This window comes from Anas platyrhynchos, chromosome 1 (assembly GCF_047663525.1).
Source record: "Anas platyrhynchos isolate ZD024472 breed Pekin duck chromosome 1, IASCAAS_PekinDuck_T2T, whole genome shotgun sequence".
NCBI classification, from domain to species: Eukaryota; Metazoa; Chordata; class Aves; order Anseriformes; family Anatidae; genus Anas; species Anas platyrhynchos.
In genome coordinates this window covers 26,297,242-26,323,610 of record NC_092587.1, presented here as the reverse complement: position 1 = coordinate 26,323,610, position 26,369 = coordinate 26,297,242, and the positions used below count along the sequence as shown (strand labels likewise).

The following is a 26,369-nucleotide window of genomic DNA, read 5'->3' as shown; positions in this document are numbered from 1 at the left end:
GCAGTTTAATCGAAGGAGCATATAGCAGAAGAGGCTATTGCTTGCAGTGAGCTATACGCCTATTCATTCTACTTACATATGGAGTCTCATTTTTACCCAGACCTGTTGTTTCCTATTCCTCAAGTGATGACTGTGTGAAACACAATTAGAGATGGCAGCAGCAGCCTGATTCTGTTTCTGTATAAAGCAGAATCTCATCAGTAATGAGCTACTTGTATCAGACAGAAGTCAACAGCCTATATCCCATCTAATTTCAGCTGTTAAAGCTGGGCCATCGAGTCTCAAGTAGTTACCTAGGCTCCCTCTATAGTCAATGAGAGAGACATCTCAATTCAGCAGCTCACCCTATTCGTAAAGAGAGATTTAAAGAGGTGAAATGAATGGCTTTGTGGTTTTACTCCTTAATAGACGAGGAGCACAGATAATTAAAAATTCTAAATTGTCAGAGTATTTAAAAAGGTTTGTGAGAACAGTATATCGACAAAACTCCTTCGCCTCTGTAATTGGTACATCCTTTAAAGTCTGCATGGCTTTTTATTGTTTTTACTTCAGGTACCTTTTTCACAGTTCTTCCTCTGACATTTTTTGCAGATGTGCCACTGCCTATATTCTCTTGGCTGAAGAGGAAGCTACAACAATTGTAGAAGCAGAGAAGCTGTTCAAGCAGGCTCTGAAAGCTGGAGAGGGCTGTTACAGGCGCAGCCAGCAATTGCAGCATCACGGTGCCCAGTACGAAGCCCAACACAGTAAGTTTCATTGGAGGGAATAACTATTTCTAAAAAGGGAGAAGTCTAGGGGTTTGTTTTGTTGTTTTTTTTTTGTTTTTTCCCCTCTCAGAACTGTGCACTCAGTATATTGTCTGGAATGTGGTCCTAGAGCCACATGCCTAGAGCCAACAGAATATCCTGTTTCAGTGTTTTTGCCTGATTCTGTTACTGAGTTGGCAGTACTGAGATTACAGATGCATCTTTTCTGTCGTGGCAGAAAATATGTAGCATTTACTTAATAGAAAGGAGAAGGCTGCAGAGCCAAAAGAAGTTTGATACTCAGAAAATGATGGAGAGTGATTTAGGAAGTTGCACCGAAATGCCTTTAGCTGTTTTGAAAACATAAGCTCATGCAGTAAAAACAGTAAAGAATGATGCAAATGGGACCAAAGTGCTTTGCCAGCTTTGTCCATCAGCTGTGTGAAAGCTAATGAGACCCATTCACCAGGGTGACATTTGAAAAGCTAGGTGCATTTGTTAAGAAAGGTCACAGAAACATAAAAATTAACAACTGGAATAATTTAGTGCTGTAATTAAAAGTCTAGTTTTTTAAAGTTCTGAGTGCGGAGATGTAGGTGCTGTAATGATATTTACTGGGTGTTTCTTAATTCCAAGAAAATAGATGAGTGTTCACTGCCGGTAAATGAACAAAAAGATAAATAAAGCAAACAGATCTAGATTATTTTTAATCTACAATGGCTACCTCAGGCAAACGTAATACCAATGAATTGCATAAGTACAAGCACGGACATATTTGGGGTATCTGTAAGTTTCTCAGGACATGAATTCACAGCCTCTAGCTATTCCACATAAGTCAAAGATTGCTGATAAAAACTGTGCGCAGTGAAATTGTCTGTCATCTGTGGTCTCAGAAATGCACACAAGTTTATACCTGAAAGCCTGAGTTTTTATAAATCTTGGGGGTAGTATTTTAAACATTTGTTGGATATCAAATGATATTTTGGATGATACATTTATGATGATTTGTTTATTTCTGGAGAAAAACAAATGGAGAGCAGCTGAGCCCTTGAAGCAGTTTTCAGGTTCTAGCAGGCTTATGGTTGTCCACAAAATCTTGATTTGTGCACTCAATCCATCCTAAGCACAGAAAATGACAGCAGTTCTATGAAAAATACACAATAAGAGTGATAAAAGACTGTCATGATGCTTATCCTGGTGAGCAAGGTGTCCAAGATATCCTGATTAAGTTTGTGCAGGCAAATGTAAGTATGGTACCTTTGTAACCTGTGCGTGCTAGATGGTACGTATCACTACCATCAGCATCCAGTTTGACACCCCGAACCTCCAGCATTACAGCAGAGTAAGCAACCAGCTGAATCACAGAATTAAGTACGCTGCCACAGAGCAGGAAGGGCTGAAAAGTGATGGCCACCTCTGACCATTGCTTGGTAGAAGGGGTAGACTGTCCCACTCCTCTCCTCTTCCACCAATAACCTCAGTGAGCACCTACAGAAGTTAGAGAAGTTCCAGTCTCAAACGGTGCCTTACACACAAGAGCTTCGTGTAGGATTCCTTACATTATATGCTGGACTTGCATGGCTAAAAAGGTGGGCAGCTCACATTTCTTCAGGAAAACAAGGACCATGGATAAATATGTCTGTAAGGAGACCACAGTTCCTTTCCTCGTCTTGCAGTTACAACATGGTTCTGAAATATCTGTTGTGCCATCTCTAGTCCTTCAGGTTGACCTTGGGATGAAAAGAGGTGTTTCATCTTTAAGGAGTGAAAAACACTGTAATTTTTGAACAACAGCTTATTGTCCCATATTTCTGTATACTCGTGTATCTTTCATACACTATCTTACATTAGAGAATGAATTTTAAGAGTAGATGCAGACTTTGGGTACCCAATTTAACCTCTTTCAAAAGATGCTGTTTTATAGAAGGTGCAGACAGTCTTCTTTTTAATGTGGCTTACGTTAGTCACCCCAAATCATTAGTCACCTCTGAAAACTTTGGCCTGAAAGGTTGTCTTGATTTCACAAGTATAAATGTGTTTTGACCATTCCTTCTGAAATGTCTGGAAGGGAGCGTGGCCTGAAATTTATAACTCTTGGTTACACTATATAAACATATCGAAACAGATGTAACTAATAAATTGTTTATTAAATATATAGAAAACAATACAGAGATAAGGAATTACATAATATAAAATATAGCTAATGAAATTCCTTCCCTCCCTTATTTATTTTCTCTTCTCAAGTCAGACCGTTCAGCCTGCTGCTTGATCTATCTGAAAATTGTAATCACAGCTTTAAAACAATTTGTAGGCACTTGGAATGTGTTCAGCACACATCTTGTTCTTATTATGAAAGACTTCAAAATGTTAGGAACAAACGAATCTTTATAGACTGCATAGTGTACATGAAGATAATTTGTAGCAGGTGTCCTATATTTTCTGGATATGGTAATTCTATAGCTGATTACCTGTCTGCACATTTCCTGTTGGTCCAGAAGCACGTTAAAAGTTCACATTGAAATTACAGGGAGAGGATGAGAAAGCAAGGATCACCAAAGGAGTAAGAATTCTCCAAGAGACTTACTTCTGTAGCTGGTTAGTTTCTGTCTTCTTTGTTGTCAGGGCACCTTCCAGCATATCGGATTGTTGTATCTGAAAGATGCTAATTTGCAATCCATAATTAGCTGCATGAGGAGTTTGAAGATGGTGACAAGATAAGAAGTAAAGGCTCAGCAAAAGGGAGGGTCAGGGTGTACTTATAATCAGTAGGTAAAAAGACTGGTGGAGTGCAACTGAGGATCTGATTTGCTGCATCTCCTATTAACACGTGTACAACTTACAAAAAAAGGCAGTTAAGACACACGTAGTTTCATGGATGCTGTTGTTTAAACCAAATATGTGAGTTGGTAAGTAATTTAATGCTGTCTGTATAACCACAGAGTTTTTGTGTCAGTGTTAGCTTCATAGGGGTTCCCCTCCCCTGCCTGATTACTTGATGGTCTGTCTAATATCCTACAGTGCTCTCTACCTTCAGATCCACGTACATTTCATAGGTGTACAGCTAATGTGTGGATCCTTATTTAAACCACCATATATCCAGAGTAATTCCACTGATTTTAATGGTTATGTCACATTTAAGTCAGCTGAATTTGGTAACTTCTTATTACATGATAGCAAATAACAAAAAAAATGTTTAGAAAACTGTTTCCTTTTGTGTTAGAATATCAAATGAATGTATTTTTAAAAATATTTTTAATCTTAATTATGTCATTATTAATTGTGTCAATTATGTCTCTTTACTTTTATGCAGGAAGGGACACCAATGTGTTAGTTTATATTAAGAGGAGGCTGGCAATGTGTGCAAGAAAGCTGGGAAGGACCAGAGAAGCAGTGAAAATGATGAGAGATGTGAGTTTTGATTTTTTGTTTGTTTTGCCTTGATATGTAGGTAATAGCAGCACAGAGATGATATGCACTTGCTTACAAGTTAGCACCCACTCCTGCAGCAGGCAGTGCTGCTGAAGATCATTTTGTATGTGTAATGTACATAAAGACTAAGTTAACAGATCATTTATAAGATTGCAAAAGCAATACTATGAAATCACAATGCCAGAGGGATGGTTGCCCATACAGACTGAATTTCCCATCCTGGTATGTGTGCATTAGAGTGCAGTCCTTAATTATTTGATCTTAAAGTTACGTAACTTTTTTTTTCCCCTGAATTCTCCCTCTTCCACTAGGACATGTAATGAAAGCAGCAAACTTAATGAATATGTCTTAAGTATTCTGTTTTCTCTTACAAAGCTGCAGTTTGGCTCTGTCATTGTTTGTCACACTACACAGACCTGAGGACAGTGTTATTTATTCATGCAAAACGTATTACTGAGATGTCAAGAACAAGTAACCCTTCTTGTTTGTTACAATCTGTAACAAACTGACTTCTCCCCTGAGAGGGAGGAAGATGTATGCCAAATTGTAGGCTATAAATTCGAAACCTCAAGCAGTAGCAATGTGGGGGGTGGCAGGAAGGGCAGCAGACTCCAGGAGGCACTGTACATGATCCAAGTGTGTAAAAGGCTCAGTGTTAGAGTTAGCTAGGAGTGCTCAGCGTTTCTTCAGGTGGGGCATCCTGCATGCAGATTAGGAACACAGTTCTCTGAGGAGGTGACTTGCCTCACCCACGGCAGCAAGTCTGCTTCAGTGATCGTTTTTGAAACCACTGAGCAGAGTTCGTGATGCTAGTCCTCATCCTAAATAATCTGCCAGATGGCAAGTGGGAAGCAACTTTCACTTCATGTCTCTTGCCGAGGTTTTTCGGACACACAGCTCACAGCTGTCACTCCCCCAGAATCACCAGGCTCCCTGTTAGAGGTGTTGAAAAAGAACTTGTCGAAACCAAACTGTTGTACAGCTAGAAAAAGGAACGTGGAGGAAAGACCTGGGTTTGCAGCCTTGCGGTCAAGGCAGTCACCAGGGAGAAAATGTTGTTTTCAGTCCAGTCAGCTCCACGATTATTTATGAATTTTGTTACACAGGCACACTGGAATCAATGCTGTACGAAATGTAGGTGGAAAAGCGTTGGAATTCTAACTTCTGGCACTAATATACAAGAAAGATATGATCTTGAATTTCACATTCAAATGTCACACGTCGTAATTATGGCAACTTCTGGAGCTTACTAGGGGCTGCTGAATGTGTTTGGTGATTTGTAGATAGGGCTATGTCAAACAGTGAACCCTTTTGTGAACCCTTCTGCAGCTGATGTCAATATATATGGCTAGCAGCGTGCAGAGTACTGGATTCGGGGACTCAGGTCCATCCAGTCCTAGGTTTCTTACGGAAAGTGAGACCCAGAACACTTTGGTTATAAGAAATGGGTTATTCTGTCACTAGAGACAAAATTGGGTGGTTTTGAAGTTAAGTATAACGTGGCAAGTGACAATGACAGGGAAACCCAAAGTCATCATTTGTTAGGCACTGGAAGGACTGAAAACACTTTCCTCAGTAGAAACATAAAATGGATCATTCTGTGATTCTAACATCATGCTGAAACAAAAGGACTGGATGCAAGACAAAGGAGGTAGAAAGACAGAATGTCAGCTTCTAGAGCTTCAACTCAGATCAATGCATTTGGTATTTTTCCACAGACGCTTAGCCAAATCCTCAGAACCACATTTAAACGCCTCTAGAGACCTTTGTTGTGATTGAGCAGAGCTGAGAATTAGCAGGTCCCTAGGTGAAATATAAAAGCAACAGTACCTCAGGGTCACATCTCCAGTCCATTAAAAGCATGAGTAGGGTCACACCAGCTTTGCAGACACTTTTCTTAGACTGACATGGAGCCATTTATTTCTGATGAATGCATAGCCACCATTTTTTCATGGATGACATAAATAATGCATTTATGAAGAAGTTTGAACATGAATGTGTCATTGGTGGTTTCTGCGTGATTGATGAGGGAGGAGATGGATTTATTCACCCTAAGAAGAATATGAAGAATAAGTTGGCCGGGGACTGCTGAATCCAGCATCAGGGGACAGAGGGTGGAGGCCTTGTTTGTGTTTGAGAGATTGAAAACAGATTTCTCAAGACATGGAACATGATGGAAATGAAGTGTTAAGAGGTTCATGACACCATCTGGGAAATATGATTGGGATGTAGTGAGTCTTTGCCACTTTGAAAAAATAAAATATTTGAGAGTGTTTAATTCGTTGCATATATAAGGCCATCTTGAGGACATTACTGATGAATTACATTGTCTTATTTTAATTTTATGTCAGAGAAGAGGGAGATCCTGCTTAAAAAACCTTAATGGAAAGAAAATGAGTTGGTGGTGGCTTTAATAAGATTTGGGGTTATTGGTTATAGATGCTGCTGTTAGGAAAATACTATTCTTTGGCATTTTATTAAAGATACTCAAAAACAGTGATTTGTTAGGAATTTGTCGCTTCTGTAATCAATTTTGAGGAAGCATTGTGGCGTTGGCTTCGCTGCTTTGATCTCATTCATTTAGCTGAGCTGAATTGCTCTGAGTCAGTAAGCTGTAATTGCCATGGCGATGTGTAGCTGAGGCACACATAGGTGTTCTGCCTTTGTTTGTGTTTGTGATGATAACTATTTACTATGCTTCGCTATAGAAACCAGCAGCTGTCACTATTTGTATGGACGGAGTTAACTCGTGACCTCATTTTGATTAGCGTGCGGCTGGAGTAACTCCAGCCCCGTCACCAGATTACCCCGCTTTTATTCCTCCTTACGCAGAGCACGGTGCGGTGTGCGGGGGAACCAGATCTCTCCTCCTGTCCCGGAGGAAAAAGCCTGCGCTGCTGGTTGGTTTATTTCTTGGGCTGATGATGTCAGGACGATTTAAAGCGGCGTGTTCCAAATGGGGTTGGAGAACCTGGGGTGTGCAGAGGTGAAAGGCCGTGGTGGCAGCTGGGAGGAGCCTCCGGTATCCCGTCATGTTACATCTTCATTGGGGATAATGCTGAAAGACAAACCAGGTGCCGAGGAGCGAGGGTAGCTTTCTGTACCAGCTGCTGTCTGTCTGCTCGTTCCCTCACCTTCACAGTGGATGAAAATCAGTGTGCTGGGCTTGTGGTTTGTGTTTTCCATCAAATGAAAGCAGAGGGGGTGTGGAGGGTACGCAGAGGCCCTTCTTTCTGTACTTTGAGAGTGGCTGTGCTGCTGAATTTCCCTGGGTCTAGCTTCTTAGGATTGTTCTGGGGAAGATTTGGGCTGTGGAATGAGCAGGCTGTCACTGAAGGGCGATGTGTGCTTATGAAAGAGAAGGGAGGCAGGCAGAAAGCGTGCTAGGGGATGAAGCGAACTCCTCTCAATCACTTTCAGGGAGATGAAACAAACTTGCTCCCTGGAGCATTTTTATCTCCTACACCTGCACTTCTGTGATAACTGCTTTCTGGTCTTAACAAGTATAGTTACTACCTGCTCATCAAGAGCAGCCCTGCAGAGAAGGACCAGAGGCATGGCCAGCAGGTCAAGGGAGGTGATTGCCCCCCTCTGCTCTGCCCCTGCCGGGCCCCACCTGGAGCACTGCGTCCCGGTGCAGTGTCTCCTCATTGCAGGGTCAGAAATGCACACTTTCTTTCTGGGATCAGTGATGTCTGCTGAGAAATTACTCTTCAGTTCATTTTTAAAGGACCTAGAAGTTTACTGTTATGGACCTAGCTCTGAGAATCTCGCTGAGGATATTTCAAGCCGGAGGTGTTTGTGTTCATCTCAGTGCCCAGCTGCAGTAGCTAATTTTTAATTTTTTTTTTTTGCCAGAGAAGATACCAAGGGGCTGTCAGTGTCTAAGCAGCTTGCAGTGCTAGAGAGCTGCTTGAATATCAATGTGCCGCTTGATAAGCTGTTTAAACACTGAGGCTGCCCTGAACTTTTCAAGTGGTTTAAAAGGTTATGCCATTTGGAGGCATCAAAATGGTACTCAGCCATGCTGAATCTATTTTAATGATAAGGGGAGGTTGGGTTTTTTATCTTTGTATCATCAGCAGCACTAGTGATTTTTGTTGGTGTGCCAGTTCTTCAAATCTAGCGTACTTCCTTGGCAACCTCTTTTACTGGACTTTGAATGCTGTTTTTCATTCAACATTATCTTGAATTTTCTGTTTCTGTGTGCATTGCTGAGTGCTCTTGGGTAAGGGGAATACATAACCAGAACGATTTTCTGTACTTTGTGTCATCAGGCAGTGTGAAAGGAAAGAGTCCTGACTGCTAATAGAGATGTTCTGATCCCTAGCAACTCAACAATGCAGCTTCTGCAGCTGTTTGCACCCACAGCTACTGTCTGTCTCTTCCAAATACTTCTGCGCTTTAGGCAAGGATTAGTGAGTCAGTCTTTGGCGCGCGTTACACAGGTCAAGTGAAGCAGGCTTCCTTTGCCTTGAGTGGAATGCTAGCTTTGTGAAAATCTGTAGCATCCATTCAACGTGCCATTTATTACAATTTGAAGCAGAAATTCTTCTGAGTTCAAGAAGACCAAGAGCTACCTCATGAATTTCAGAGCAGCACTGCTCATGTGAGCAGCGACGTTTGCCAGCCTCCACCACAGGGAAGGATCTTTGGTTAACTCCTGTTCTGACACACAAATGCTGCAGTAACAGCAAGTGATAAACACTGATTTCTAACAGTGAAAACACTTCCACATGCCTCTGTATTCAAACATGTTTTCTTCTGTAACAGCTGTGCACAGTGTGGATAAACTGGGGGGAGGGAAGATGAGGACATCTTTCATCTGGATGGGATCTTACACAAAATGGAGACTCCTGTGACTGCCCCAGTGCTGTTGGTCCTTTCACTCCACCTGCGAGTCAGAGCCCTCACTTTCTGTCATGCCTGTCATCCTGTGCAAAACCCTCAAAACTAGAAATTCAGTGTCTGTAACCTGAAACTGATGGTAATGTTTCTCATATAAATTGTGCTTAAAATTGTAATAGCCAGGTGACTACAATGAAAGATTGCCTTTTAGGCATGTGTTGAAAACAGGCGTTTTTCTAGCAGAACATGTGGGCCTTCTCAAAAGATTTGTCCAACATACTTAATGACAACTTACACCCAGCTGGAGCAAAATGGCTGTGCTGGGCACGTGTCCTGTAGAGCAGTGTACTTGCTTCCTGTACTAAAGCTACACTACACTGTCAGGTTTTGTTCGCCTTACAATTTGTTGAAATATATATTCAGCCTGCTGAGCATATACTGCGTGTTATCAAATCCTGTGTAGCACAGACAATTGAATCTGATTTTTCGTCGTACTCAGTGTATTTACCCAAGGGTTTCCAGCACTCTGATTCCATTAAGACAGAAAATGGAATGTAGTCATGTGGTCTTACAGGGACCCTGGTAACTTGGGCTCCTTTTTTGTCAATCCTCTTGTATCAATCCTTGTTCAGAGGCTTTTAATTGTGTTCCTCCACCTCTTTGGAAACCCCTAGCACATTTTTGAGTTACTAGATCATTTCCTTCTTTTAATTGCATTTAAAAGTCTAAAGCTATGGCAAGGTTTCTGCAAAGTACTTCATGATAATGTAAATAAAGGATTTTCTCCTGAAGAGGGCTATGAGTAATCGCTTTATTTTCATGCTTTATAAAGTTGCTGATCTTTGATATATCAAAAATTATATAATTTCTCTTACTGCTTTTATGTGATGCAATTATTTAGTAGTAAATGTACATCTGGAACAATTTGTGTTCTTCTGGTTTCATGCCATGTCTTCCTTCAAGATCCTTTTTATTCCTGGAATGTGCATTTTTACAACACAGTCCAAATAACAGTATTTTCATAATTATATTCCTTAAAGAACTCAAGTCTTACTCCAAAGGCTTTCATCCTCCAATTAAGAGAGAACATATAGGCTGCATGTTCTAGCATATTTCCTTAGTGTTTGCGTAGTCAGTAAGATATTTCTTCCTTTACTGTCTAATTACTAATCCTACCTTTAATAAAAGACACATTATCTGTAAATATTTTGGAACACTAGAGCTAAACTTGCATTTGCCAAATAAAAATTGAATGTCAGCTAAATTCTATACCTGTCCCATCCCACAGTGTAAAGTGGAGCCTATCTGTGTGCTAGCCTGTGTTTGCTGACATTTCTTCTCTCCTTGCCAGGTGAGCTGGCCAGAGGTTTGTGATTTCTGTTCTCAGGTTTTGCAAATCAGCTCCATTGTATTAAGTTGGCTGACAGATAGCTTCTCTACAGCTAGTAATCTAGCTTCAATATTAGGGAGTTTACAACGATACTCTTTACTACATCGTTTTTAGCCTGGTTTTCTGGGAAAATAAAGCTTACGAAATCAAGTCCCACCTGTTTCTCTGTCAGTACAAGGAACATTTGATCCATCATTCAGATTCAACAAAATTTGTCAAAGGAAAGGAAATATTAAAGACATCCAGTTTCTGCAGCTTTTATGAGAAAAGTAGCTGAATACAGGAAAAAGATCATATTAATCAGCTGACTAGAGAAAAACTTAGCCATAAGTTAATTTTATTAGACAACAGAGAGGCAATGTGGAATGATGTTTCAAATGCCTCCAGCCCAAGGCAAACTTCAGACAGAGTTTAAAACATCTGAAAATCTAGCTGTAGACAACGAAGCCCTAAGAAGTGGGATCTTCTATATTTCTGCTCAGAAATGGCTTGATGTTTTGCCTTTTTACTTTGTTCAGTTAACAGTGCTTACAGATGACAGTCATGTACCAGAAAGCAGCTTATACAAAGTGCTGGTGAACGTAACAGTGCTGTCCACAGTGCGCTCTTGGTTCTTTGCTGGTGGCTGACAGTCGCACCTGGAAGATGGCAGCTTCAGTCATTTCTCTTCTAGGAGGCAGATTTTACCATTTCAGATAGCCACAGTGGGAAGAGATAGACTCGAAGTTAAGGTTGTAAATTCCCACTGAATTTCTCATTTATTTGTTGTTGTTTCTTTTTTGTAAGCTGAACTCACTTACTCATATCTACAAATACATTCAGTTGAATACATGGATTTTAAAATGCTTGTAGAGAATATATGAATATAAGCAGCAGTGAATGGTTGTGTGCATTGCCCATAAAATATGTGGCCATTTGTACAGCCACAATGCAAATAAAGAATAAATGTGTCAACACCAGGTGATGTATAAGATCATTCATTTATCCACCTCTGTATTCACTTGAGCCCCATGGTCTAGTCGTAGTCATAAACTGTAACTCAAAGCTGTTCCCTACACAAATGATGTATCATTGCTAATTGATGCATGAGGTTAATGTCATCACGGGAGGAAAACAGATACAGCAGCTAAAAGTACATTCCTTGAAAATGTTTCAAAAATGAGATCTAAATGACAAAATACTGATGATGGAAATTTTCTCAGGAAAGGGAGTCCTCTTCATTTAACTGTTCTTTGGGAGGTATAACTTGTTCCTCATCCAATAAATCAGACGGGGATTTCCTTGTACCATAAAGCATATTTTGTGATCATCACTCTTTCGTATCCATCAAAAAGTCATTAAAACTACACCCTGCAATATGCATTGGGGTGAGTCTGGAATTACGGCCCTCCCAGGACTAGTGATAAGATATCTGATTGTGTCAGACTTAGTTCCAGATTTCTTCTGCAAACTTGTACTCCCAAAATATTATTTATCTTTAAATTAATAAATTAAAAGTTATTAATTACCTGCAAAAGCTGCCATTCCTGTGTATCTGCAGTACAGCTAATGAATCTTTCAACAGAAGCAGTTCCACTTTCTGTGTGTGTATGTGTTCCTCATCAAATGTGCAGAGCAGTTGGAACAGAATAAGGGCTAATGGAGCCACTAGAAATTATTTTGACAAGTTCAAATTATTTTGACAAGTTCAAAATAAAATCCTTGCGAGCATGTATTTGGTATGATGCATTTGATATCTACTTGAACATCTCGTGTTGTAAGGTAATACATTCGTGGCCATGTTGTGTTAGCTTTGATATGGTATGAAAGCAAGCTTAGCTCAGAGGAGTACAGGTCTTTATACTGGCTGAGAGTCCAATAATCAGCATTTTATAATGAAATCTGTAGTCCTAAGCAGTATTGAGGTAAGAAGGTACAGTTGCTTTGGTGAGAAACATCAAGTGCTGAATCTGATGGCTGTCTCTTGAGGTCTTAAGTCATGGAGAAGGATGACAGTAGAGCTTTCATCTCGTCTCTAAGTGCAGTGGTTGGCACTAATGTGGAAGTGTCTGCTACAGTAAAGATGAAAAGAGAATGAAAATTGATCATTAGACACCTTGGCCAATGTTAGTCTCTAACATCACAGAAAATTCACAGTTAGGTGCAAAGGGAGCCGTGTGTCTCCTTAAACCAGCGGCCAGAGAAGAGCCCGGTGCTGTAAGGGCCTGGGGTACTCGAGGGTGCCTTCTCCTTGCCCTGCTCACGGACGGGGTGCCCGTCTTCACGCCTCGGTGTGGGGCATGAGGCCTGCTGGGGAGGAGATGGGAGCTGGCCCTCAGCTCTCCGCTGCTCCTCAGCGTGGCGCAGGGTTTGGCCTGCCGTCAATGTCCAGCAGGCCGATGTTGTAACCTCTGAGGCATTTTTTTTTCTTCCCCAGTGTTTCCCCGCACTCTGGGGCCTAAGAGATGACCTGTGGTAATACACTTGCATCTAAGTGGCGTTACTTTCTGGGACGCTTCTCAAAAAACACATTTGTACTGTGAAGAGTATTCACACTAAAAGCTGTGTGTTGTCCATCCTGAGATGGCAGAAAACTGAGCTCATGTCCTCTCCTTATTATTATTTTATTTATTTATAGCAAACGTGTTGTCATTTGTGCACAGTCAGCGTTAGCACAGCTGAGTGGCTGGTTAGAGGTGTTTTATTTTTGTAACCACAGCATCAACCGAGTTCGTTTTGACTCAGTTGGACTTGCTAACATTGAGCCCTTCCCAGATTAAACCTTCATTAACATGTGTCAGTCTGGAGGCCTGGTAGGCCGGACAGTGACCTTTCTTCTGCTGCTGTCTCAGGCGAGGTTTATCACTCTGACAGAACCTAATTAAAGCTGAAAAAAAAATAAAAACCAGTGAGTGATGTCAGTGAGAAACTGAACCAGAGTAGGAACTTTTACTGGCCACAGCACATCTGTAACTGGCTGCAGCTCTTCCCTTTTTTCACTCGTGGAGGGAAGGTTTTTCTGCCAGCCATTATTCATCTGCAATGAAGAGGGATAATCTTTCTTAATCCCTTGAAGGGGTTGTTTGCAATATGCTCATTCTGAGCTTTAAATCACTTTTTACGTAGGGCTAGATTCTGTCATGCTTTTTCCTTCCAAGTAGTAGCTTTGACCGTTAAATATGCAGCAGTCAGTAAGGACAAGACTGAGAAGTAGTAGGTGCCATGCTGGATACATAACTGATGGAGCCACCTGTGTGAATTTTCACCTGCAGTTATTTTTCTTCATGAGAAAAGACTTAAACTTCTTATTTTTATGGTCAAATTTTTTATCTAGATAAGCACCAAGACCTGTGGTCCATGTTTTTTTGGAACACTGGAGAAGAAGGAAAGCCTGTAAACTATACAGTTTCTTTTCTGTGTGTGTGTGTTCCTCACAGGTTCAGCTCCATCCATTTCAACTGGGAGCTTTATTCCCATCCCTATCCCACTAGAACCACAAATTGAGTGAATCAGCTGCTGTCTCAGTGATCATGGTTTGCACCAGAAATTTGTATAATCCGTTATACAAAACACTCCTGTCCTTGCATTTTTGATTCTTCAGTAATCCTCAAAGTGCAACAAAGCCAGTGCTACCCAGAGAGCCAAATTTAGACACTTATCCTGTAAGGACAGATTATTTCTTACATTAATGTGTTCCAGGCAAGAATTTAATGTACAAGGAAGAATTTCTCTGCACGTTGCACATCTGATAATCTTCCTTAAAGAGGGAAGAAGCTACAGACATTACTTGTTTCTTATTTTCTAAAATTCCTGGTGAATCTTCACCATTCTTGTTTCCATCCTGTTCTCTGTTTGCGAGATTAAGATTTGGTGGTTCTCATCAGTTTCTCTATATCTTCAAAAGTATGTTTATTATTTGACAGAGTTTTCATATCCAACTTAATATTGTCATATAGACCAAGGCTGATGTGGAACTATTTTCTTTACATGGCTTGTTAGAGTATTCCTGTTCCTGTACACCTGATTCAAGGATTAAATGCATCCAATGCTAAGCATATTTTGTCAAGAAACCTGCCTCACTGTCTGTTTAGAGCTCAGAAATTTCTGAGATAATAGTGAACTCTGGGAAAGAGTCAGGAATGTGGGGAACTGAAGGGTTTTAACTTGGTGCGTTTTGAACATGAAACCATTTTCCATGTCAATAATCTAACCCTTTCATATGTTATTGATTTTAGTTGATGAAGGAGTTTCCTCTGCTCAGCATGTTCAATATCCATGAAAACCTGCTAGAAGCTTTGTTGGAACTGCAAGCATATGCAGATGTCCAGGCAGTCTTAGCAAAGTATGATGGTAAGTCCGTATGTATTTATATTTTTTCTATACAGTACTCATAAAAACAATGTTTCAGTCAAGCTTTAGAAAGTCAAACTTTAAAATTTCAGAAGTATTGTAGTAAGGTGACTTGCACAAGCTTCATACATCCCCTTACACAGTCCTTAATCCAGAGATTACATACTGTGTGTTGTTTTTTTTTCTGCAAAGCCTGCTTCATTCTCTGTACAGAGTAATGGAATTCACTTATTTCTTGCTCTTCAGCACTTTCTTTGCTTTCTGTTGATGCTTAAAGAATGACTGTCTTGGTTCTGAAGACTCTTATTGTGTGTTATTCAAACCTTGTCTGAAGAAAGGATTGGAGTATGCATGAACCAAATGGCTGAATTAAATGAAAAACCCGACATTTTGATATTTCTTAACTCTTTCTGTAGCTTTATCTTGTTGCCTTTAAAATGTTCTTAATTACTAGATTTTATGGCTTTTCTAATGTTACTTAAGCAGAGATTTTAAGGCTTGTAACTTCAAAAGTTTTTGAAGAGGTGAATGGAGGCTATTTGAGGTGCTGTTGCATACGTGGCTACCAGTATGGTCACTGGAACCCGTAACCACAGAGCTTTGGCCACTCTCTCTTTGATTCTTTGAATAGACTTCATGTCCTTTCAAGCCTGTCCCTAGTTGATCTTCTGTCCCATTTGTCTACTGAACTCCCTTCTACTTCTGTTTTGCAGTCAATTTCAGCTTTCTTTTGCTCCCGGTTCCTACCAGAGGCTCCTGTTTCAGCCAGTACCATTCACTCCCAAAGCCATTTTCCTACCTCACCTAATTAGCTGTCCCAGTCTGGTTTTCAGGGCAGTGATGGTCATCATACATCTCCTCACCCACTTCACTCCTCTCTTACCACTTACATCTTTTCTATCTACACTTTTCTCTGTGGCTTCTGTCTTGGTTTTGTTCAGCTTTGTTCTCTTTGCCTGGGCACCAAAAAGCAGGCAAGTATAAAAGCCCATGGAGACAGGAGCTTCATACTGTGGCTTCAGGCACCATGGGACTTCAGCACATCCTTGTCTTTAATGTAGTTATCTACTAATAACTCTGGGAAATAGCAGACCTGTGGCGGAACAGGAAATTAAATCAAGCCCTCCCAAATCTCAGATTAAACTCCTGTGCCAACGCTGCTTTTGCATGGTGAAGCACTGATCTCTAGGTTTAAACAATACTATGGTGGCACTTTGAAGATGCTAAAACTTGAAGGTGCGTCTTGTTTTCTCAAAAGTGTCTGATATAATCAAAACTGAGGTCAGAAGTATAACAGATGTGGATTTTCAAAATGAAACTCTTTTTACTTCATCTGTTTGAGCCTATGCATTTTCAACTCATTTTTTTTTTGCCATATATAAAGAAAGGTGTGTATATATGCTAGGTATGCACAAGGACTCCACAAGCACAGGCTTAACCAGTATGACTCTTACAGCTCATGAGTCTCAGAAGGCTCATCTCAGGGAGTCTCAGCTCATTTTAGAACTCATCAGCTTCATGTGTTGTAAGATTTATTGGATTATAAAACAATGAACTCATTTATACTTTCCTATCTGCAGTTTCTGTTGGTTCCACTCCACTGCCTTTTTTTTGACTGAGCCCAAACCTGATTTATTGTATTTTGATAACATATGAACAAATTATTTCCTTGAGCAGCCTGCCCCCACCCTAGGCTAAAAAGTTGGATTGCATTGTGCAAAACCTCAGCCTCTGCAAGCAGACACACTGCTTTTCTAAAAGCTGTGTGTTAAATAGTGTTTATATTATGTACCTGGCAACAGAGCTGATGTCTATACTCATTATTCATGGAAAAAGGGCCTCATTAGTGGGAAGTCATGCACTGTTGCTGAGCTACATCATTATGGTTTCAGAGTTCAGTGCCTGTCAATAGAGTGCAGATGACCTAAATACTGTTGAATTCTGAAAAGAGTTTTGGCTCCGATTTGACATGGATCCATGTTATTTACAGCAGAAATAGTTATGGCTGCTGAAAAGACTGTTCTTAATGGGATAAGCTTCTGGTATTCATAACAGATAAAGCTTATCTGCTCCTATTTCCTTACTTTTTAAATTGATTGTTTTTCAGTGGAGTAGGTCTGCTTGCTGTGATGCTCAGAGCAAATGATTTATTAACTTCCCTGGGCAGTCCATCCCTTGACTGTTATTCTCTGGTAACCTGGGTACTATGTGAAAACTCAGACCTTTCTGGTAATTGAAAATCAAATTAAAAAAGGTTGGAGGCCTGTTTGTTTAGTTGTAGTGATGCAGTGATCCCTCCCTGAAGATCTCCTTGGCTTCTTTTTTCTTATTTATTTTTTTTTTTTGTAATAAATGTCACTGTCTTACTTTCTTGTGAGACTGTAAACTTTCTGGTTTGCAGGAGGAACACTTTGTACAGATTCTCCTTTCACTTACCACTTGCAAAGAAGGAGAAGGAGAGTGTTACCATGTAGACAGGCCTGAATTAAGAGTTAACTTGAGAAGAGAATTTAGACCATATGATACATAGAAATAAAGTGTTTGGTGGTTTTTGTTTGGTTGGTTTTGTTTGATTTTTTTTTAATGCAAAAGGTCTCATTCTGCTCTAGGCTGTTACACTTTTATTTGGTAACTGCTTACGTCGAAGAATCCTACTCTAAATTAGTGTCAAATCAAAATGCAAACCTTTAAAAAAAACACAATTAGAAACAATCATCTTTATCTTGGAACGTGCATGGTGGATGGGTATTGATCATATTCTTATTTGTTAACAGTTAATGTAGAGAAACCAGTTTTCTAAAATGTATCCCATTCAGAGTTACTCTCCGTTCTTCAGTCTCCCTCTGTCCAACTTCTTGTCCTTACAACGTATGAAATACATGTATGTAGGTTCTACTTACAGTGAACTTAGAATCATATCACAGAATGGCTTGGGTTGGAAGGGACCTCAGAGATCATCTAGTTCTGACCCTCCTGTCATGGGCAGGGATGCCACCCACTAGATCAGGTTGCTCAGGGTCCCATCCAGCCTGGCCTTGAGCACTTCCAGGGATGGGGCATCCACAGCTTCTCTGTGCAAACCTGTGCCAGTGCCTCACCACCCTCAGAGTGAAGAATTTCCTCCTAACCTCTAATCTAACTTCAAGGCATTCCTTCCGTAGGTAGTTAGGTAGTTCGTAGGTAGTTGTAGATTGATCAACTAATCACATGGAGCCTTCAGCTATGGTCTCTGGGGCTTTTGTGGATATTTGCCTCAATTCTGTGTCTGTTCATACCATCTGGTCTCTCTCTTTTTTTTTTTTTTTTTTTTTTGCCATATGATTCTGTGTTTTGCTTTGTTTTGTTTGTTTCTCCAGCTTGTGCAACAACACAAAAAGTCTAAACTAATTGTCTAAACTAATGGTACTGATCTTGCTCTTTCTAATCTTCTCTAGGAGAAAAGGTTGCTTCCCCTTTAGATGCATTTAGGATTAAACTCAGTCAAATCAAAGGGGTTGACACATGTCTGGTCACTGCGATGTTCATCTCAGCCATGACACGTTTACAACCAGCAGTAACCCTCAAAATATGTCCATATCTGAACAGTTTAAGCACTTGCTATGCTCATAGTAAAATAAAACACACTTTGTTTGTGCTGAAATGTTTTTCCCATCCTACCAGGGGACCAAAGCCCAGGCCTTACCATGCACAGTGTGTGATTTTGGGGTCTTCCACCAGTGAGGAAGAAATGTCAAAACTACAGAAAATCCAAACTGCTTTGTGTTACAAGCACAAAGTAAGCGTTAGGTCATCGTGTTCATAGTTTTGCTCCCTCCAACATACTTTCTACCATGTCTTGTGGAAAAAGGGCTCAGGCAATGACTGTTCTTGTGGGAGATGATACCACAGGACAGTAGATCTTTCTGACAAAGTGTTTCTCCCCTGATGTTCAGTTCATATTTTCCATTATTGAATTCCATCCCTTTACTCTCACTTTAACCATTTGTATCAGCTTAATTCTTATTCTTCCACAATGTTTGTATCTTTATAGATGACCGCATCTCTCTTCTGTCACCACTGATCCAGCCAGCACATATTTATGCATTAGACCACTTTCAGTCTTTCCCGTAAGCAGTTCCTCCTTCCACCTGTGCACGAGTTGATAATCTAGTCTGCAGGTGCAGAGAACTTGGGGAGCTCTGTGCTGACAAGGCAAGTGTTGGCCTATCCCTGAAACACTGCAGTCAATACACGGGCTGAGGGAGAGAAAATCAGACCAAACCATTGCATGTCCTGTAGTCCGTCACTTTTTTCTTATATTTTCACTTTTTTTTTTTTTCTAGTTTGTTGGCATACTTAAATGTTGCATGTTTAGAAATATGTGAGTTCATCTGGTACGTGAAGTGTAGCCTCTCTTCAATACTGTATGGAGAAGAGCTAAGAGTTTGACTGAGAAGATCTTACTTTACAAATTGTGGCCACAGATCTACAGCTTATTTCAGCAAATACTTTTGATCCTATTAATGTTGATAAGACTAGTCACCTATCTAAAGTTAAACCTGTAGGAATCTTCACTGCTGACTTGGAAATAACATGTCCTTTTGGGTCAAAAAAGGGAGTAGTTTCTGACCAGTCACTTAGATTTCCCATTTATTAATACCTAAAGGAATTGCAGCATGCCCATGTTTTCACATGTAGGGCTTTCTGATGACTTGGATAGGGGATGTTGCACCAGCCTACACGCAGATTCATCATTTCTTGGTTTAGTTGCTATTTTATGAGAGTAAGAAATCCCATGATCTATTTAGATGATGTATGGCATATTCTGGATACCACAAATCACAGAATTAGTGATACTCTGGTTGCAAATCCCTATGCATAGCATCTTCCATTAATTCATTCTCAATGCAATCACTTACAACGCAAATAACCAGTAAGAATTGGCTTTCCCAGCCCTCCCAATAGCTCTCTGGGGCTACTCCAAAGAAAATGACTGTTAATTAAATTTCAGCTATTTTGTATTCTGTTTGAAGATACAAGCAATAAAGAAGGGAGAGCCTTTTTTAGACTGTCATGTCAGTTCTTACTAAGCAAAAATATCCTGACAGTTTTGAGAACAGAATAGCAGTTGCATATTTTCGCACATTGTGGGAACTCCACAAGTAATCATAGGAGGGTGGGAAACAGTATATGTGAAGATACTTTGCCAGATGGCTCAGCGAGCTGGACACACTCATCTATGAAAACCTTCGCTTTGGTTCCTGACAGAGGACTTATCTCCTACAGCAAGTTTAGACTTGATTCCCTTGCTAAAGTCAAGTTATAGCCAGCCATAATTGTTTTATGCTGTTTTATAAAATACAAAGGTCCAGTTTAGGAAACGAAGCCTAAATTATATGAAGGTTTTAAAGTATTGTAGTGATCAGGCTAGGATATAGAAGAGCTGAATCCTTACAGTCTAATATGGGGCAAGCAAAAAGGAGGAGGGGAGCAGCGTCGACCTACTGAGGGTGATCACTATCTCCACAGCAACATAAACACCAACATTTGTGTGCATTTCTTCCACTGCCAAGGGACTGTAGGTATTACCCTCAAATAATTGCTGCTTGCTTATTAGGAGCCTAGTAGTGAAGAGCCCTCCTGGGTAAGGCAGGTTCCCTGCTGATGTATTTACTGCAGATTACCCTTTCTGTGAGCTGAGCAAGCTATTAAACAAAATTAGCTATTTTGTTTGCCCAGTTATTCTACCTGGAAATCTGTCTCCAAACTTGATGTCTTAAAACTTTCTTTTAATCCCCAGCCTACATTTGATGTTGGACTGTTTATTCTTGTGCCAACATTGTCCTTCAATTAAACAGCCCTTCTCCTTCCCTGGTGTTCTCTGCGGGTGTGCATAGGCAATAGTTGTATCATTGCTCAGGCCATATTTCATTTGGATTGGTACACAACCAATTCACAGTCTTTTTGTTTACTTTTCTTGATCTTGAACATGGGTGATGAGATTTGAACACAACATTCCCTTGAAAAATCCCATTGCTTCTGCAGGAATGACTCAGGTGGTGTACCTAAGCCTTACCTCACCTCACCACATTTCCCTCCTGTGCAGATGCCAGCACCTTACAGTGCATCATCCCGAAATCTATATGCACAGACTTTCCTCATCTGTTTCCAGCCTAGGAGCACCTGCTTCCTAGTAGAAGACCTTGTTTTGTGATCTAGTGTTTTGTTTTAGTATATTTAACCTCACATCAAGCTCAGTTCCTACTCCATGATACCTTAAGCTCTTATCCTAGAATTAATTGTGCTCCTCACAGCTTGGTGCAGGTAACTTCCACTGAACATTTGCCATTCAGGAGTCAATGATCTGATGCAAAAACTAGCCATTAGACACGCGGTGTGACTTCGGTTATGTGGAGTAGTCTCATTGCTTCACCTCATGGATTGTGTATCAGTGACAGATTTGCCACGTTCTTCCTGTCGTTCTGTTTGGCTGCCATACCTGCATCCTGTGTTGAAATAGAGCAGGCAGCTTTTATAACAACTGGTTTTCCTCTGCTGCATCCATTGCATATTCTAGACCTCTTGATTCCTCCTAGTCTTCAGCGCCTTGAAACAAATAGAGAAGTGAGGGAGTGCTCTTACTCCATTATTTGAAGTAGGACAAGGATTCTCGCTTCTTTTTTTTTTTTTTTTTTGCTTGCATGGGAAAATTTCTAGGGATTTCTGACTAGCAGCAGATCTACCCCTTGCTCTGCATCATTCATGCAAAATTTTGTAACTGTCCAATCCTCGACAAACATGGCTAGATGTGAACTGAGGGAAGGGAAAATACTTCCTGTGAGACAAAGATGACCTGGTGGCCCAGAAAAACACTGTACAGATCAGGGGAAAATACGGTGTTCTACTGACCAAATCAAACCCCCACAAATGACTACAGGTCATTGTTTTGTTGTTGTTGTTTTTCTTTTGCATTCAGAAAGAAACTCTACCTTCCAATCCATTTATGGTTGAAAACAAGCCTTTAACTAGAGAACAGAGCCTAGTATGTTCTGCAAAACACCACTTCTGTTTACTGGAAATGGCTTTTAACTCCTAATGCTAAGGAGGACCTGGTATAAGCAGGGTTACTGGAGGTGCTTATAAGTATTTTCTCTTCCTGTCACTGAAGGTGTGCTCAAGTGTGTGTTTGTAGCTAGCTTCTGTTATTGTAGCAATTAAGATATGCATCACCTAGACTGTTCTGCATGCTGTTGATTTTAATTACTTTTGTTGCTACAATTACACAATCCAATGAAATCAGAGTTGGAATATATTATAGGGGAGTATCCAACGTGCTCACTACATCTCACTCTCAATGACAAACTGAGGGACAGATAGTTTCTGAGAACAATAGTCTAATCATTAACTCTCCACTCTTGCAGTGGGCCTGGTCCAGTGCCTTTTATTTACTATGCTATTTATTTTTGATATTTACTGGTGGAAGCTGTATATTATTTCTGGGCCATAATGCTTTTTATATCTTACTCCTTCATTGGGATTTTCTTACACTAGTAGCCAGTGTACTGTGTGCAGAATCCAGCCCTTAGGTTCTTGGTTTTTTTTTATTTATTTAACTGTAATCTTTACACTCTAATGCTGGAATATTTCACCCACTAGATAATATGTCTGCTAGGCAGATTACTAGTGTGGAAGTCAATTCTTTATAGAGTGGGAACAAATCTCTAGATGAAATCTGTTAAGCAGCATCTGTTAAGCACCCTTTGGATGCTTGGTGCCAATCTGCTGGTAGAGAACAGGTATGAAGTGGAACTAATGGGTTAAGTCAGATGTATGGCTGCTTTGCATATCTAGGACAGCATAAAACGGCCTGAGGCTGTCTGGTGAACATTTTGGTTCAAGATTTCCTTAAGAGGCCAAACACCTTAATTGTATTCTTGATCTTTAACTGCAGTGAATCTAAGAGTTGTTTGCTTGCATGTCAAATCCATTATTACTTAAATATCTGTCTTAACTTGTGTAGCTGCCTTGTATTCGTATTAAACTGCTTCTTAATAAAAACAAGAGGAAGGAATAAGATAGCTCTTAGCTATTTCTTAAATGTTTCATAAACTGGAAAAAAATCACATTTTCCAGGTTACCTTTATGTACAAAGTAATGAGTTTTTTTCACTGTCTCTGTAATATCACTCCGTGAATTAGTTCTTTAATGAACCAGTTGATGATTGAATGGCAGTTCCTGTGGTCATTAACACAGGTTTTAAAGCCTGTATATTTAACTTGAGTGGAAATTTAAAATCCATGTAACATGAGAGTGCAAGTTCTGAGATCAGAATGTACTCTGCATTCACTTAATAATTTTGCGCATCCTATGCATACTTTGATGAAGTATTGATCAAACACTTCTTTCTGCAGACTCTTAAGGGCTCAGATGTTCACTTTTTTCTCTCTTTTCAACAGATATAAGCTTACCAAAATCAGCAACAATATGTTACACAGCTGCGTTGCTCAAAGCCAGAGCTGTCTCTGACAAGTAAGTGCATAACAACCTCTCTCCAACAAAATTCCTGATTTAACTCAAGATTTCTCTTAGGTGATCTGCTGAGCCCACACCCTAACAATCTGCTGGGTTAGCAGGAGAATTCAGTCCTGCAGTAAATTCACAAAATTAATTTATATCTAAGAAGAAAAAATGCAGTGATCAAACATTGCAGTTCAAATATTACGAAAGAAGAAAAGAGAAATAGCCCAAATTCAATTCTTATTTCAGATTTATGTATACTATCTGGGTGAGCTTTGGCTTCCTAGATAGTATAATGAAGATGTAACCAAAAGATCCTGTAATGTTTACTATCTGGGGGAGCCTTGGCTTCCTGGGTAGTATAAAAGAAGATTCAACTGAAAGGTGCTGTGTGGCTCAACCTCTTCAACTTTATATAAACCTGACCTCAAAAAGGTAATAAATGCATGTGGATACACTGGTAACAATGTCATTTACAAATGCTGTGAGAAGACTGCTTAAATAGTGGCAGGTGGATGTAGCATTACCATGTCAGGGATTCTGAGAGGTAGATTATTTTCATATTTTTAGACACACAAATATCTGCTCATTCCTGTTATGGCTATCTCCTGGGTCTCAACCTGCCAAGGTGCTGAGCACATCTACTCGATACCTGTGGACTTGAGGGTGCTGGCCCACTCCAAAAAGGTGCTCAGCTCCTTGTGAGATGGAGCCCAAAGATCCCAGTTCTGCTCTCAGATGCCTTTACACAAATCCCAGGCAGGAGTTGTGTCCGTGCACCTGAGGGCCAAATGCCTCCCTAAAGTTGGAAAGCAAGTAGAGTGGAAAGCCGTTCTCTTGACTGACATCCTGACAGTTTTTGCTTTTAAAGTGTATGTACACATCAAGATCTAAGTAATTTTCTTTCATTCTTTTTATCCTGTAGATCGCCAGTACCTACTGCAACATCTTTCCTCCCTACACAGCGACTCCAGCTTGGGAGGGCAGGGCTAAGGTTGTCACAGCTTTCCCTGTGGTGTCTGCCTGCCAAGTACAGCTCTGGAGTTAGCCGTGGGGTGTGAGGTGAGAAAGAGATTGCATGGTCTGGTTTTTCATTCACTGGGGCAGATGAATTGCCCGCAGTTTGGGCATGCTACCCTCAATGGTGCTGCGGCCAGTAGACCACCCGCTACTGCTGCTGCATCGTGCTTCCATCCCAACCTGGCCCAGGGGCATTGGGTTGGGAACCTCCCTCAAACCTCCCCGAACCTCTTTTTAGTAGAAACCCTCCAACGATTATTTGGCATTGGGTTTTTTTACTTTTATTTTTTTTTCCTGCAACTTCAGCCTTGAATATGCCCCTTAGAAAGGTATCTAGAGCAAATTTAGATTAGCAACAGAGAAAGATCTGACTGAACTGACTTCCTGCCTTGACTAGATGCAAACATGCTTTCCACTTCTGCTGGGATTTTCATTGGCCTTCACGTAATAGATCACTTAGAGTTTCCACTTACTATGGAAGTTTGGAGAGCATAGGAAACTGACACAGTTTGGTTACATGGGCCCATGATCTAGATTCTTTTTCTGCCTTCTTCTTACTAGCATTTCTGACCTAATGTGTTTGTTCCTTTGCTTTTCTAGATTTTCTCCAGAGGCTGCCTCAAGGCGAGGGCTGAGTACTGCAGAGATGAATGCAGTAGAAGCTATTCACAGAGCAGTAGAATTTAATCCACATGTGCCAAAAGTGAGTATGGAGAAAATATTGTTGTAGTTGTAAAATTGCTGAGGTCCTAACTCCTGTTTGTTGTTTTTTTGTTTTTTTTTTTTTTTGATATTCAGTTAATCACATGATGTTGTAGAAAAGGGAATAAGCAATAGGAGGGCAAAGAGGCTGATAATCTGCAATTTTTTTCTTCAGGTATTTCACATAAAGTGTGACACTTGAAGCTTGTAATTTTAGCTAAAGTGAGTCTTCTGTGTGACTAACAATTGCATACTGCGTTGTGGTAGTAGATACCACCAAATGCTATGCTGCAGGACAGAACTATATATAGGAACAGATTATTCTTTGCCCAATAGCCATAAAATATCTTCTAGTTTAAAGTAACATATTCTCTTTGTTTTGATGACTACATGAAAGAACATGGTTTTGATATGCCATATAAAGAAACTTAGATTTGGAGTTCATGCTATGCTTCAGACAAGTTGCATTAGTAATCCTTATGCAGCACTCTGTCATTAAGCTCTGAGAACACATAGCTCAGAGATGAAGAATCACTGAGGACTACAAAGATCAGTAAGAAAAGGGATTTATGTTTTAATTCCCTAATCCTCGCCCTAGATGTGTATCTCAGCAGTAAGAATCTTGCCTGTGGCTACTGAAGGCTAATTTATTATTTTCTCACCTGCAGTCTGTAAGTTCACTGTAAAGGCAAATTAGAAGGCAGATGCTTTTTGGCCCCAGATCTGCCTCTGAACCTCACCCTGCAAACCTTCTTTGGACCAGTGTTGCACTGTGAAAGCAAGCAGCCTTTGCTAGAGAGCAGATGGTTCGTGTGTTAATGTAGGGAGCCTATTCATTAGTTAGAACTGAACACCAAGTCTGGTCAAGGTACACTCAAAATTTCTTCCTTGTATATGCATGTATTTCAGAAAATTTGTTCCCAATCATTTCAGGAATTAAGTATTCTTTCTGTGAGATATATCTGTTAGGCCATCCACTAAATAGCATGGTTTAGCTATCAGAAAGGTAGACCATTTAATAAAATTGTCTAGACTTCCTCGACAAACAGTGGCAAGAAGGAACTGTGTTAGACATCTGTAGACAGTCTTTCCTTCTGAGGTGCTTCTTTCTACGTTGACCATGGAAGAAGCAACTACTTTCCATGAAAAGCCTGATTTTTAGACTAGATTTAGGTGAGTCCATTTGTGTTATTAGCTGATCTTCTACTTTTGTGGCAAGCTTACAATGAAAACAGTCAAATTTGGTTCCAAGACTGCTCTTGGATATCCTATGGAACTCTGTTTATCTCTTTCATCCCAATGACTTTTACACCAATACAGCCATTGATGCTCTCTTCTACCTCGTTGTCTGTTTGCCTCTCTATTCCAGTCTTGTTCTGGATAATTTTTTTCAAATTCTTTCTTACCCA

The 26,369-nt window shown here is 40.2% G+C and overlaps 1 protein-coding gene across 5 annotated transcripts in view; it reads left to right on the top strand.

Moving 5' to 3' along the window:
* ST7 (suppression of tumorigenicity 7) overlaps nucleotides 1–26,369 on the top strand; it is a 140,003-nt gene that overhangs the window by 89,587 nt on the left and 24,047 nt on the right. For all 5 annotated transcript variants that reach the window (XM_038179926.2, XM_038179932.2, XM_072033509.1 and 2 more), the window contains 5 exons: nucleotides 592–746; nucleotides 4,057–4,154; nucleotides 14,628–14,742; nucleotides 23,178–23,250; nucleotides 24,859–24,961. In XM_038179926.2, the coding sequence (XP_038035854.1) occupies nucleotides 592–746; nucleotides 4,057–4,154; nucleotides 14,628–14,742; nucleotides 23,178–23,250; nucleotides 24,859–24,961 (544 nt within the window). The remainder of the gene's footprint in view (nucleotides 1–591; nucleotides 747–4,056; nucleotides 4,155–14,627; nucleotides 14,743–23,177; nucleotides 23,251–24,858; nucleotides 24,962–26,369) is intronic.